The following is a 14,486-nucleotide window of genomic DNA, read 5'->3' on the forward strand; positions in this document are numbered from 1 at the left end:
ATACTCATTGTGCAGGTTCAAGAATGCCATTACCTTGAAAAACTTGAGTGTGCTATCCAAAGGATTAAGTTTATAGTCTTCGTAATAGTCATGATCAAAATCCTGAGTATTGTATCCCTCAAAGGCAACAGAAGGCACACTTTTGTTTACAACTCAAGTAAAAATACAGTTGCTATTTTTTCCTGAAACATTGATCAATCCAGTCCCTCATGATTGCCAGAGTAGGGCAGTGGGGGGTTGCTTTCATTTTAAAATACATATGTGTGTCTCAGAACTCACACTGAGCTAATTAAGTCCTACTGAATCTAGCAAAAGAATCAACACTTTCCACTCCCTTCCTTCCTCTTTTCACTAAATGTAAAGTATTTCTCTGCGCATTATCTGAACTGACCAAATACTACTTGAAAAGAAAGATTTCTGAACTTAAAAGCATAGTAGTATACAAAATAATTTCTTTCCATAATTGTAACTTTCTACATTTGTATGAAGCTCTGCCTACTTTATATTATATTAGAAAGTCCTCAACAAACTGCCTGATATGAGTTGCAAAGCTGAATACCACTGGTATCAGGGTCTGGAACACTTCTGGTTCCCAGTATGCACAGTAAACAGTTGTAGTATGTTGTTGCCTTGATTACCTTTACCTATGTTGGAAATACATAGCTCTGGTGAGAGAACCCATAGCAAATTTTGCAGACCTGAGGGGAAGTTTATAACAGCTATATGGCAAGCGTCAATGCAGTTTTAAAACATTCATAGCATTTGCCCTGCATATTCCTACTAGTTTGCAAAAATATGACAAAATTTCTATGATTCACAGTTAAATATCTTGTATTGTAGCATGGGCAATTCCTGTGTCCCACACACTTTACAAGCCTCTAGTCCTCAAAATATTAGTCAAATTAAATTTCATGAGCACCTTCATGAGGCCAAAAATTCACTGACAAGTTAAAATTAATTCTTCTATAAATACATTTTTATTCCATTTATGTACACTTTTTTTTTATAGCCATTAAACCTCCTTTCTTTCCCCTTTTAAATATTACTGAAACTGGCAGAAACTACATTTTACATTTTAGCAATCACTGCACACACATCATGATTCCTAGAATTTAAAATGGAATTGCTGATGGTTCAGATACTGCTAGATTGTTATTAGTTGTGCAAAGTATGTAATTTGTCATTTTGGAAGAAATGACAGTACATTCACTTGTGCAACATGCTTTTAAACTTCCTTTCTCTAATTCAAAAATGCCAGTATTATACGCTGCTTCAAGAGATATTTTTAAGGCTTGCAGGTTGGCTTGTCACAGAGCAATTTGTCAGGTAGTATTTTGTCTTCGTTAAGGTTTATTCACATAAAGTGATTGGCCTGTCCATGATATTCCCCAAAGAGAATACATTCTGTCTTACCTGATGGTAATGAGGCTCGTGTTAAATTTTCACTTTCCTCATCAGTGCTGCCATCATAGTCATTTTCCCTGACCGTAGCAATCTGAGTGGTAGCTATATTATCCCTAGGGGAAAAAAAAAAAAAAAAAAAAAAAAGAAAAGACAAAAATAAACACATCTTTGCTATCTATTATTCCTTCAAAGAATTTATAATTATTTCTGCACTTAGAGACAGTGCAAGCTGGTACAAGTCAACATAAAGTCCCCATGCTGAACAGCTTAGCACATTCATATACAATGAACAGACAATAAAAGTTAATTTAAGATATAAAAAGCAGGATAAAACTAACAAACAAATTAAGGTGTGTTATAGCATTATAATGATTCATCTTTATTTAAAAAATATCCAAATAAAAGTACATAAAAATATTTATATTTTGATACTTTTGTTTACCAAAGGATAAAAGCAATCAAATAATTCAGGAAGAATATGAAAATACCACCTATGGAAATGGCAGAGACATACTCTGATTGGAAGATCAGTTGAAACCTAACATAAAAAGGAGGACAGATTCATTGAATATTTAGTTCTTGGCTACAGCATCCAAATGAATATGCTGCTATTTTCAGGGACACCACAAAGAGTCCTCTGCTTTCATGACTAACAGTATTGTTCTAGATAACCAAGCACTGAGTCAGGAAGAACTGTCACTCTCTCTTAGAGACAAAGAAATTGAAACTAAACTAAACTATGCATCAGGTATGATACCAAGTAACTCAGAAAAATTAAGAAATACCTTGTACATTTGGCATGTGCAGCAGATTCTTTAGCTTCATTCAGCAACTTCTGTAAGTTTCTTATCTTTGCCTTCTTTTCATTCAGAACCAAAATAAACCGGTTATAAAGATCTGCCTCTAGTTCTTCTTTAGCTTCCACACATTTTTCCAGCCTACAATGTAAAATTAACTGTTACACTATTTCTTTTTAAAATGCTGTGTTTTCTGGAAGACAATCTTGTAGTGAGGCCAGCCTTTCTATTACACGAATACCCATACCAAACCACACGATTAATCCAGCACCTTGTGTCTGAAAGAAGCCAGAAGATTTTTTTTCCACAGAAAAGTGCAATGAACTTTGCTACCAAAAGGGGAAATTTTCCAAGGGGAAAATTTTCTCTTCGTGCTTTTTTTGATAGGTTCTTGCAAAAATGGATCTGAGACACCTAAAATTCAAATAGGCAAGCATTCTTTACTTCACCATAGTGGGAATACCTTAGCAGGATACACACAATGAGATTACAAATAGATATGATTAAGCTTGACAGGTCCCAAATCTGGACCACACACTCTGACTTGAAATATATTTGAACAGGAAATAAAAAAAAAAAAAAAAAAAAAAAAAAAAAAGAAACAAGAAACAGGCAACAGGCAATTCCACTTCAGCAGGGGCTGAGATAACCACAAAATACTTTGGGCAGCTGGGACAGCTCCAGATCTCCTTCCTTGCCAGGACTCCCCTGTCAGACATGGGCGATACAGACCTTTGCTTGACCATTTTCCATCAACAGCCTTCCATGTCTTGTTCGGTTTTGCTGGCAAGGTACAGAAACCAGCTCCTGGCAAAGCTCAACAGGACACTGCAGCAACACCTGATGGAAACTGTAATCCCATGCCAGCATTCAGATGTAAAATGCTAACAAGTCCAGTGCTGCAGACTCCATTTCAAATTACACAGATACAGAGCTGAGATCTTGGTACACTCGCAGCCACCACTAGGCAGATTTTAATTTGTTTTTCCCCCTGAACCAGTCACAATTACTTGGTGAAGGAGAAAACGCTCAAAAATGTTTTAAAAGCTCTTAATATCTTCAGAGTAAAATATTCTTCAGGTTTTTAAAGGTTTAATGTGCACCTGTTGGTAGGTCAATGTCAATAAAATGAAGCACAATGGGAATATAAAATTAAGAATATGGATGTATACTGTCTCATAAGCAAAGCAAAACTGGAACATAAGCAAACATGAGCACAATAAACAAAGTGAATTATAGCAAATGCAATCCTATGTTTACTTCTTGTATTTTTTAACTTTTTAGTCCCTGGGTTGAACCACAAACATTTTAATAGCTGTGTTCATAACAAGCAAATAAATATCCTGATAATCTCACTGATCATGGTAACTACAGCATTATACCAAATAGTCATAACTTATAAACAACATTCTTTTCACCAACTTGTGCAAGGTTGGTAAAAAAGTTTAGAAGGCTTCCTATGTTATTAAACCTAAACACATAACAGATTTTAAAGATATTAATTTATAAGGTAAGAAATTTCAGCAGACTTTCTATGTACTGATTATTTTGTTCATAGATCAAAGACATATATGATGTAAGAAGAAAGACAATAGAAAATAAGCTCATGAAGTATTAAGTCTACTGTGCAATGCTTTAGGGATATGCTTGATAGTTGATAAATAATTCATCTAATTTAAATGCAAATAGCAGAACATCATTACCATATAGATCAGTTCAATAATTCCAAAATGAAAGATTATATGTAGTAATCAACTACCAGGAGACTTTCCATCTAAAGAAGGAAAGTTAACTGTTTAGTGATGAACAAACAGACAATTCACATTAATCATAAACCCTAACACAGGTTCCAGAAGTGCCTTGACTAGTGCATGGAATGAGAAAGGTAAGGATAGGAATTGCCTTCCACTTATCAAGTAGAATTCAGCCATTAATCAAAAGATTAAAAAAAAAAATAAACAAAACAGCAAAAAAATAGCTGTTGGATTAATTGCCATTGACATGCTTGAAACTAATTATATCTGCGTACATAAAAATGGCAAACAAGGATTTTGTGTAACATATCATAATCCCGTTTGTATCAAATCCTGTAGAAAAGTCCCCTCTCCTACACACAGAAAATGCTAACTACAGAAAGTGCTTACTACTGTGCCTTTATTTTGTCAATGGACTGGTTTATGTCAGAGAAGCTAATGCTGGTTTAAATACTTACATTTTGCTGACTTGGCCAAAAAGGTGTCATATAAGCTAACTTCAGTAAGGCCCTTGAATCCTACAGACATCCACTGGTGAAAACCCACATAACTGTACATTCTCAATGAGGTAAAATTGATGCTGCCTGGACATTAAGAAGCACAGTATAGGAACCTACTGCAAGACTAAGTCAATTTTTTCAGCCTCATGAGCAAAATATTAACAAATCAAAATATACATACAGACCATATGCATAGATTAGAATATTAACCCTTCTCTGTAGGGAATATTAACTAATAAGATGCCATCAGTTAATATTACATGATTGTTTTCATTTATGTGAACTTTTTTTTTTTTTTTTCCTGTTGTTTAAGTTAATCTATATGTAAATTCATTCTCCAGATATTGATATGACATTGATCTGGCATAGCATTCAAGCAGTGTAAAACAGTATTACATTAATGCTATATTGGCAAGTTATGACCCTTTAGAAAGATACTATTATATGGCATATGATGATACTCAAAACCAGATTAGTAAAAAGTAACAGATTGGGAACAGGGACACATTAGTTATGCAGAACATACGTGTGCATGGGGTGGCTCTGGCTGTAACTCTGCATAACCTTTAGGATCCACTCAGGCATGCATTACCTGAATTACGTGACCACCAAGCAAAGCTGGCTCGGTTTCATTCCAATAGCTCATCGGTCACAAATACAAACTGTAATTGCAATTTGTCACATGCTTGTGCCTGTATGTGATTTGTCTCACTAAAATGCCTTTTCCCCAGGCCAAATAAAGAAGCTGCTCATCTCAAAGACAACTTTCAAGTACAGTGAAAATAAGCTGAAGTTAATAGCTAGAGTGTTGCAAGTCTTATTTGCACGTGCTTTTCAATTTTCATATTCTTAGGTCTCTTTTATGTAAGTGCAATGCCTTTAATGTGCCAGACACACCTAAGTTGACAGCCATCAAAAAGCTTGCATGCCCTACTGAAATCAGCTAGTATTAGGATTGATTATGATTAGTAGTTGAGAAAATAAGGTAACTGTCCAGTTCTTAAGTGCTGCCTAAATGTAGGGCAATCACACATGCTTCACTGAGGTTAACATGAACTATATAACTTAATGGCATTTACACATTTTCCACACTCCAATACTAGAAAGAAAAAATTCAGCATCTTTGCTATTTATCCTTATCCTCAGCGCTCTAAAATAATTACTGGTCTTACAACACCACTCTTTACATTTCACCCTTCCCCCAACATTGGCAATGGTATTGAATCTTGATGAGCTAATGCTAAAGAGTCAGAAGCACCAAACTACCTAGCCTGAATTTTTATAAGGTGTTTGTGGTTTAAATATACTGTCACTGTAGTTGACCACAACATAAATTAGCAGCTATCTTGATTTTGGCTCGCCTACACTAATTTTAGATTTTTGATACAAAATACATGCCACACCCAAATCATAAATTTAATTTGTGTTTTACTGGCCAAGGAATCCTTTTGCTACATATTACTATTTTACATTTGCCATCTTAGTTACTTATATGAAATAAAACCAATAGCTATTCTGCTCTGATATTTTAACTCATCCATTCCTGAGGTGTGCACACACACACACTTGCCCCAAGGCACCCACTCGCAGCACTTTCAGAATAATCCTTTTGAAAATTTCTGCAGCCTCTCTATTGGGATCTTACCAGATAGTGTCTTAGTAATTTTTACTTTATGTTTTTAGATCAAGTGCTGAATGGTCTAGCTAGCCAGTAACTCTCATACTGATGTCACCTACATGTAGGTAATTTCCTAAAAGCAGGGAAATATTCACCCAGGCAAAATCCTACACTTAGCTCATCACAATACGCAAGAGGATGAAAATTAAGATAGTGACTGCTTCACCAAGAAACACTCTCAACACCTCAGATGCTATACAGCTTAGACTAGCGTGCATAAGTGATTAACAATTTGATCATGCAGGGGATTTATTTTCAAAGGTATTTTTGGCCTTTTGCCTTTACATGAACCTGAATTGCAGAGAGGAGCAGCAGGAGCCATTTCTGTACCTGGCACAGGGCTGCCAGAAGCAAGCTGTTTCCAGCTGAGCAGATTATCTCATGTACATTGAGGCAATTGCCAGCAGCAGATCAGCGTTGATATTCAGCCTACAGATTGCTCACTGGGCAGATTTAGCCTCCTGTATGAAACTTGCTTGCCATTTGACAGACCGAACAGAGAGCAAGTTTACATCTCAAGAGACCCCAGAGAGTTACAGGGCTAAGCTGTTGAGCTGAGCTCACAAAGTCTTCATGATGGTCAAGAAAATTAGAGTAGGGAAATGAAAATGGGATGATTGAATTATTTCATCCAGTGCCCCATGCTTATAATGAACAAACACAGCTCTTGAAAGTTTGTATGCTATGTTTTAATTCTAATGAGGTCCTGAAGAGAGAGATTTTAAGCAAAGGGAACTTCAGGGGCTGAAATTCTGGAGCTGATATGCCTTAGCTCCAGGCAAAGAGGAAGCACAATTCTCCACATCATGTGCTTTATATTTGATGTTTTACCACTCAACACTGTGAGTGATACAGAATGTGAAGCATGAAATCCTGTCTACTGAACAAAGACAGGCAAAGCTTTTGTTCAGCTCCAAGAAATTCACAACACTAGGTCCAGCATTTGGAGCCAAAAGAGCAAAGACAGACAGCGGGGTAGACTAGGCTGTGGCCAAAAGAATTAAAAAACAAACAAACAAACAAAACCAAAACAAAACAACAACACTGTTTGGATGAAAATTATTTTTATTCTCCATTTAGTGGACATGATCAAAGTTTGGTGACCATACAACTTTCAGTATTTATTTTGAAAAATCATGTTTCAGCTATTCAAAATATAAACATACAAAAGAAAGCCACCAGCTTTTGAAGCTTCAATACACTGCTTCCAAGAGCAAAGGCTGTCAGGCAACTGTGATTATTTTTTTTCCTTTGGGGTTACTCTTTAAAAGTGCCACACCACCATGGAAATTGATACAAGCACTAATGCCTATTACACATTAGTGTGTAATGCAGTACAGCATACTGGTTATACAATACACTATTGTTCAGCAAACTGTTAAGCAGTAAAACACTACTTAGGAAGGCCATACGCTTGTCAGGGAGATTGTCAGGAGAAACTGTTACTCATTTTAATGAGAGCGAAACAAAACTAACTCCTCCCAAAAGTTAGCTCCCTTTTTCAAGGTAAATTAACACCAATTAGCTACATTCTTTCATCAATCTTCCTAAATGTGTTTTTTTCAGATAAATCTATAGTAAAAACAGATTAATCTCTGACTTGTATGTGCTAAGCATTTTATGCTAACTGAAATAAGTATGGATTACTTCACTACAGAGGGCAGACATTTCAGACCAGAAATGCAATGGCAATTCTAAAAATCTCTTGTAAAATAATAGTACTTTTTCCTCTAACAACACACAATTTCCCATTCTGGCTGCTGTGACAAGACAAACATATTAAAGCAATGGCAACTTATTTCCCAATCAAAAATATAAATAATTCAAACCGCCAGTCCTAAGAATTATAGGAAATAATGGAACGGAAAAGGCTTCCTGAAGAAAGAGAGGATTCTACAGAAAACAGGTAAGTTTTTTTTCTACTTCATGAAGTTAAAACGTAACACCAGTTGTATCTTTGACATAGGAAGGCGATCCACAACTACATGGGGCTGTAGATAACAGGGCTCAAAACACTTGTCAAGAGAAGAAAAACTCATGTGATCCTTTCTGTATATGACTTCAAAACTGCTCATCAGTAAAGCCTGCGCTGACAGTGTATTTGTGAGTTTATCAAGTATCAACTGTGAATGAACTTTTAAACTTACCGTTTCTCCACGTCACTCCAGTTGCTGAAAAGCCTTTCATTTTCTTTTTGCAGATGCTCATTTTTCTCCTGTAGTCTTTCCAGGCTGTCCAGACAGTAACCAATCAGCTCCTTAACCACCTCTGCTGGACTCGAAACTTCCTGTAGCTTTAGAGATCCAAGTCTAAACTAGAACATAAGGAAAGAATGAGTTGCTCCATCTGTACTAGAAAAAAAAAAACTCCGATCAACTTGAATACATACTTCATAAGCATGACAAATACCTTACAGTCTTCCAGTTCAAAGTGATACAATAAATTTCTCACAAGAACAACAGTGGAATATGTGAATTAATCTACAAGCCAATTATTTATGCAGCTAATACATCTTAATGGTCATCTGCCATTCAACAGGCACAGGACATAAGCACTGACATACTTTCTAATGGATGGGAAAAACGATGCCATGCAGCAAGTGTAACATGATATAGCAACGACCTGCCCTTGTACAGATCAGAGGTGGTCAGTAGTATAAAGGTGAAACCACAGGTTTTATATAAAAGGCATTTTTGATGTAATTCCAAATGACATGAAATGAAAACAGTTCTAACATGTTCTTGCAATCTGTCCAATTCTGATATCCACAGCAGCAATGCAACCACATAAACGTTACTGGTAAAACAAATTAACATTAATTACTAGTTCACAAGTTTTCCCCTTCATGGCTCAGACAGCAAGTTCTTAACAAAAGCAGTCCTTCAATTAAATAGGTAGCCTCAGTAATTCAATGAGAACAAAGGACAGGATCTATAATAAATAGTTGTATCTCTTCAGCAAGGATAAACAAGAGGTCTGAAGAGATTTTTTTCTGCCTGGCCTGGCAGAAACAAAAGAAAACTGTTCTTTCTATTATATTAATTACTTTATTACTCATCTTTTCAACTTCAATACACAGCAATAATACATGCTGGAGGGCAGGGATGGCACCCAGAGGGGCCTGGGCAGGCTGGAGCGGGGGGACCGTGGAAACCTCATGGGGTTCAACAAGGCCAAGGGCAAGGTCCTGCCCGTGGGTCGGGGCAATCCCCAGCACAGACCCAGGCTGGGCCCTCGAGGAGCGGCTGGAGAGCAGCCCCGAGGAGAGGGGCTGGGGGTGCTGGGGGGGGGAAAACTGCCCGTGAGGCAGCCCCGTGCGCTGGCAGCCCAGAACCCACCCGTGCCCTGGGCTGCAGCCAGAGCAGGGGGGGCAGCAGGGCCAGGGAGGGGATTCTCCCCCTCTGCTCCGCTCTGGGGAGACCCCCCTGCAGTGCTGGGGCCAGCTCGGGGGCCCCCAACAGCAGAAGGACCCGGAGCTGCTCGAGCGGGGCCAGAGGAGGCCACGGAGATGCTGGGGGGGCTGGAGCAGCTCCCCTGGGGGGCCGGGCTGAGAGAGTTGGGGGGTTCAGCCTGGAGAAGAGAAGGCTCCGGGGGGACCCTGAGAGTGGCCTCCCAGGGCTTAAAGGGGGGGCAGGAGAGGGGGGGGGGACTCTGCGTCAGGGGGTGTGGGGATGGGACGAGGGAGGGATGGGTTTAACCTGAAAGAGAGTAGGTTTAGGTTATATATAAGGCAGAAATTCCTCCCTGTGCGGGGGGTGAGGCGCTGGCCCAGGGTGCCCAGAGCAGCTGTGGCTGCCCCCTCCCTGGAAGGGTTCAAGGCCAGGTTGGACGGGGCTGGGAGCACCCTGGGCTGGGGGAAGGGGGCCCTGCCCGGGGCAGGGGGTGGGACTGGGTGGGCTTTAAGGTCCCTTCCGACCTAAACCTTCTGTATGATTCTATGAATAACATCTTAAAAGGTATAAACGTAATGTGCTAGGGAAGAGTTCAGTCTGTATTGTGGCACCTCACCAATTAAAATTAGAAATCCATTACATTAATTTTTCTCCTGACATACGTTTATTTTACGTAGGAGGACGTGGAAAATAACTAAATAAAAGACATTAATGAAAAAAAAGTGTGGCGTTTGTTAACACTTTTTAAAAAGTGAAATTTACTACTACTATACATAAGGTTTTGCTGAAAAAGGCCTTGTAAAAATGGCTCATAAAGATTTTAAAGGCATTGTTTGAAACAAACAACAGTCCTTCAACTTAGATGTTTTATTTGTGGAAGTCTCTGCAACAACACAATACCATCACAAGCTTCTTCAGAAGGTTAATTTATCAGAAATGCGGCAAACCCAAAGGTTTAATTTCAAATTAGTCACAGATCTTTTTTCCAAATTCACATGTACTATCTCTAACATATTGTTTTACTTTCCTTACATACATCTGATGGCTACAGATGAAAAGATACGTTTAATTTATTTTGGGAAATTAGATTACATTATCTGTAACTCCCAGACTGACGTGTATTCCCTGGATATTACACTTGCTGTTTGACAGCATTAACAAAGATGGACATTTGTGTAGAGGAAACTGTTTTTCATCACTTGCAAGGCACCACCATGCTATATGGATAAAGAATTCATGCCACACTTGGATACTAGCTGCAGAGATAAAGAAGCACAGTAGCACAGATAAATTGCAACACAATCTTCTACTTATACTGTGTAGGAAATAGCAAGAGGAGTAGATCTTTTTGTCTTATGTTTTTAATATAATCAACTGAGATAAGGTATAGGCAAATATGTTTAATCAGGACAAACAAGCATTGTCCAAATTACAGTTTATTTAGCACGAAAGAATAAAATATGAGTAATCCTGAAACAGGTTAAAGTGAATAACAACAGATTTCAGCTGAAAGCCTGGTTGCACTCACAACCAAAATCATGCCATACACACAGCAGACATTTCAAGGGCAATTGTAAACAAACAGCAGTTCAGCCTCTTACTTAAATGTATCACATAATCCAATATTGCTAGTGCAACATGGAGTTTTGAAACTGCAAAATACATCCTCAACTTCATGGACCTCTGCCATGAAAGGATTTCTGAAAATCTGTAAGAAAAAACAATGCCCTTCTTTTAACAAAAGCTGATACACTGAAAGAAATCAAACCAGGCTTTTGGGTATGCTACTTTTTTTGATGAATTCTCAAAACAGAGAGGGGGATAGGTCACACCGCAAAGAGCGGAGCAAGAAATGCATGCCAGCCTTCTGAGTCTCTGCCAAGGTGTGAGCCAACAGAAAGGAGATGCTGGGCAGATTTGCCACACTGCTACAGGGACACAATGAATTTGGTTGGTCACCTTTTTAGGTGTTCATTTCAAAGTCCAACACAGTAACAGTTAGTCTTTAATTCAGTCTTTACACAAAGCAATTGAATACTACCTACTTTCTTAAACTTCACCGTACTGCTTTCTGTGTCTTATACACTGGGATCTGTGGGCCATTTCTAGGAGGATCACAAAAAGTAGGGATCCCAACACCAAGAGGCTTAAATTTATTAGGGAGGTGCTCACACATCAACTGAAAAAAAAAAAAAAATTAGAAATCATAGGCTTCTACAAAACAAGTATCGGGTATCTTTTCCCCCCTACACCAGTCATCTAATTTTAATTTAGGATAGTTGTAGGAACAAATTATCCAGGTTACATTGCAGCTATCTCCAGCACCTCAGTGTAGAAAAACATGGGACATTTAGATACAGTCCTAATTAAGCTGAAAGGAATGTGATACCAGGTATGCAGTTTTGTTTTGCCTCCTTCACAGAAAATATTATACAAAGTGTACCAAAAAGCCTTCTTAGGCTGGTTCTTCAACATGAAATTATTTGTTACAATGAGCTATTACGCCACCTATTTAACAAACAGAAATGTTAGCACTAACAATAGTAACATTGTTATCTGAGCAAATTACAAGTGATTGGCATTCGCCGCTGTAAAGAGCCCAGTGCCGAGAGACTGATAAGCCATAAAGGAGGCCAGATCCATTTCATTTCCAAAGCATCGAGGCAAAGCACAAGCCATTTGTAAAACAACATAAAGAAAACAAAATCTCAGGACAGTTTTGGTCTGGAGTCCTGTCGGCAACCCAAACTGGAAAGCAAACTGGTAAAGGAGCAGTTGCACAAAGCATTACAATTTTAGATCCAAGGATTCTGAACTTCGGGCGGACATGTAATTTGCAGCACTGATTAAGGCAAAATTCTATTAAAATTGAATGGGGGGTGGATCATAAAAAGGGAGACATTAGTTTTTCCACATATTGTTCAGTTTGGTGTTGAAATTAAACCAAGAAATAGCCCAGTTAATTGTCCTTCATCACCAAAACCGCAGTAGTGAAACTGGAACCAAATCTAGGAAGATTCGGTAGAAATAGTTAAAAATCAGGATAATGTAAGAAACAGTTAACTGGGTGAAATATCAAGATAAATACATCTTGCTTACTGCATGAGTGAAAGCTCAACATTAACACTTCAGTAAGCTAATTTCACATATAACATGTCTAAGATTTGGATCACTTTTGCAAGGTAAGCCTCATTTTGTAAATTCCCGTACACTGCTGTTCTCTAGACCAATTCATATTTCTTGCCATTTTTCCAGCTGCTGTAACTCTCTAGCTTCATATCATCTGCAGATGTAATTAATATGCTTTCTACTTCCTCTTTCAGATCATTCAAGAAAACATTATGTGAAACAGTGAAGTACTAAACACGTCATTTATACAGAGAATAAGCAGATCTGCTAAAGGTCCCAGTAGACAACAGTCTGACTTCAACTGTTATACTTCTCCCCTTCAATATCTGTTTTATTGTTTGTTGGTATTTTTTTTAATTGTTGTTTTTTAAAGATGCATGAATACAGAACCATTTAGAAAGTTCTGTTCCCTTAATCAGAAATCACACTGAGCACTTATCCATTAGACCAGTATCTTAGGCTTAGAAATAAAAACAGGAATTAGAAGTTAATGACAAATTGTCATTTTCCCATCACCTCTCACCCTGCCCACTGTTTGTCTTCTACAGATGAAGAAAGAAGTGATCTCAACCATAAGAAGGAAGATATTTTGGAAGTAAACTGAAAGCTTCCCAAGTAATTTTTCTTCTAGTTACCGATGTTTACAGGAAGATGCCTCACATAGGAAAAAAAGTCATTAAAATATTAGCCAACACATTTTTTCATGAAAAATTCTAAAGCTGCATGAAAATTACTTTATTCTACAGAGATGGTGGATTTTAATTTTGCATTTAAAAAATTTACATGATATATAATCTTTGCATCACTACATTCCACTAGCAATTAAAGTTATCTAAGGCAGTAAGTATCAAAGGTTATGCACTGAAAGCCATTTATACAGCAATGCCTCCATGCTCTCTCTTCTGAGGCAAAATCTGACACTAGATACTACAGTAAACTGATTTTCAATAACAGAAATTTTTCAGTATGACATATTAGTCTATAAGAAAAAAACATTCATGCTAGAAACTCTCATTATATCTGCATTGCTGGCCATGATTTCTCTCTGCATTACTTATATATCCTTACAATCCTTTCTAATAGTATTTGTTATCCAAAATATATTTAATGAATTCCATACCTCCACAAGCTAGAAAAAAGTATTTATTTAGACAGATTTTGTCCTTTCTTATCCTGGCAAGGTGTAGCAGCTATACAGTGGCTCTTCCTCTCTCTCCTATTTATAATATATACTTAAATCATAACCTACAATAGTTTGATTTTCATTTTCTATTTTGAAAATGATTTAACAAATAATTTTTACAGAGAGTATAATTACAGATACTTAGGTCTGATTTTGAAATGAAAATATTCCTAGTGTACAAACTAACTGACGGAGTTTTAATTGTATGAGTCAACCTACAGCCTGTAACAGAATCACCTCTAACTTGCCTCACTCATCTTCCACTTCTCCTACACCTTTGGAGTAGGACTCAAAAATCCTTGCACTCTGCTTCTAATCACACTATTTCAAACTGTGTTAACAATCCGTTGTGTTAGCATAGTTATTAACATCTACATCCTTGCAGACAAAGGCTGCCTCCTGCAAGGTATTGTCTAAGCAAATGTCCCTTCACTAGGGAAATATTAATGAAGAATTGGGGGGGGAGAGGGTAAGGGAGGGTGGAATTCCACAGCAGCCCACCAGCATGGAGCAGCTGTGTAGTCCCTGTCTTTATCAAGACCTATAGTTCGTAAGAGCAGATGTGACCCCTGCGTTGAAGCAGGAAAGCCCTGCAGACCCATATAACAACAGATCCTTTTGTCATTGCTCTATCCTGAGCATCTCTCAA

At 37.8% G+C, this 14,486-nt stretch overlaps 1 protein-coding gene across 6 annotated transcripts in view; it reads right to left on the bottom strand.

Annotated features, from left to right (window-relative positions):
• Window positions 1-14,486, bottom strand: part of XRCC4 (X-ray repair cross complementing 4) — a 185,963-nt gene that overhangs the window by 97,278 nt on the left and 74,199 nt on the right. For all 6 annotated transcript variants that reach the window (XM_032995494.2, XM_032995499.2, XM_032995493.2 and 3 more), the window contains 3 exons: window positions 8,281-8,447; window positions 2,190-2,342; window positions 1,414-1,517 (listed from right to left, as the gene is read on the bottom strand). In XM_032995494.2, the coding sequence (XP_032851385.1) occupies window positions 1,414-1,517; window positions 2,190-2,342; window positions 8,281-8,447 (424 nt within the window). The remainder of the gene's footprint in view (window positions 1-1,413; window positions 1,518-2,189; window positions 2,343-8,280; window positions 8,448-14,486) is intronic.

Source organism: Tyto alba, unplaced genomic scaffold, assembly GCF_018691265.1.
Source record: "Tyto alba isolate M040663 unplaced genomic scaffold, T.alba_DEE_v4.0 Super-Scaffold_13, whole genome shotgun sequence".
Taxonomy (NCBI): domain Eukaryota; kingdom Metazoa; phylum Chordata; class Aves; order Strigiformes; family Tytonidae; genus Tyto; species Tyto alba.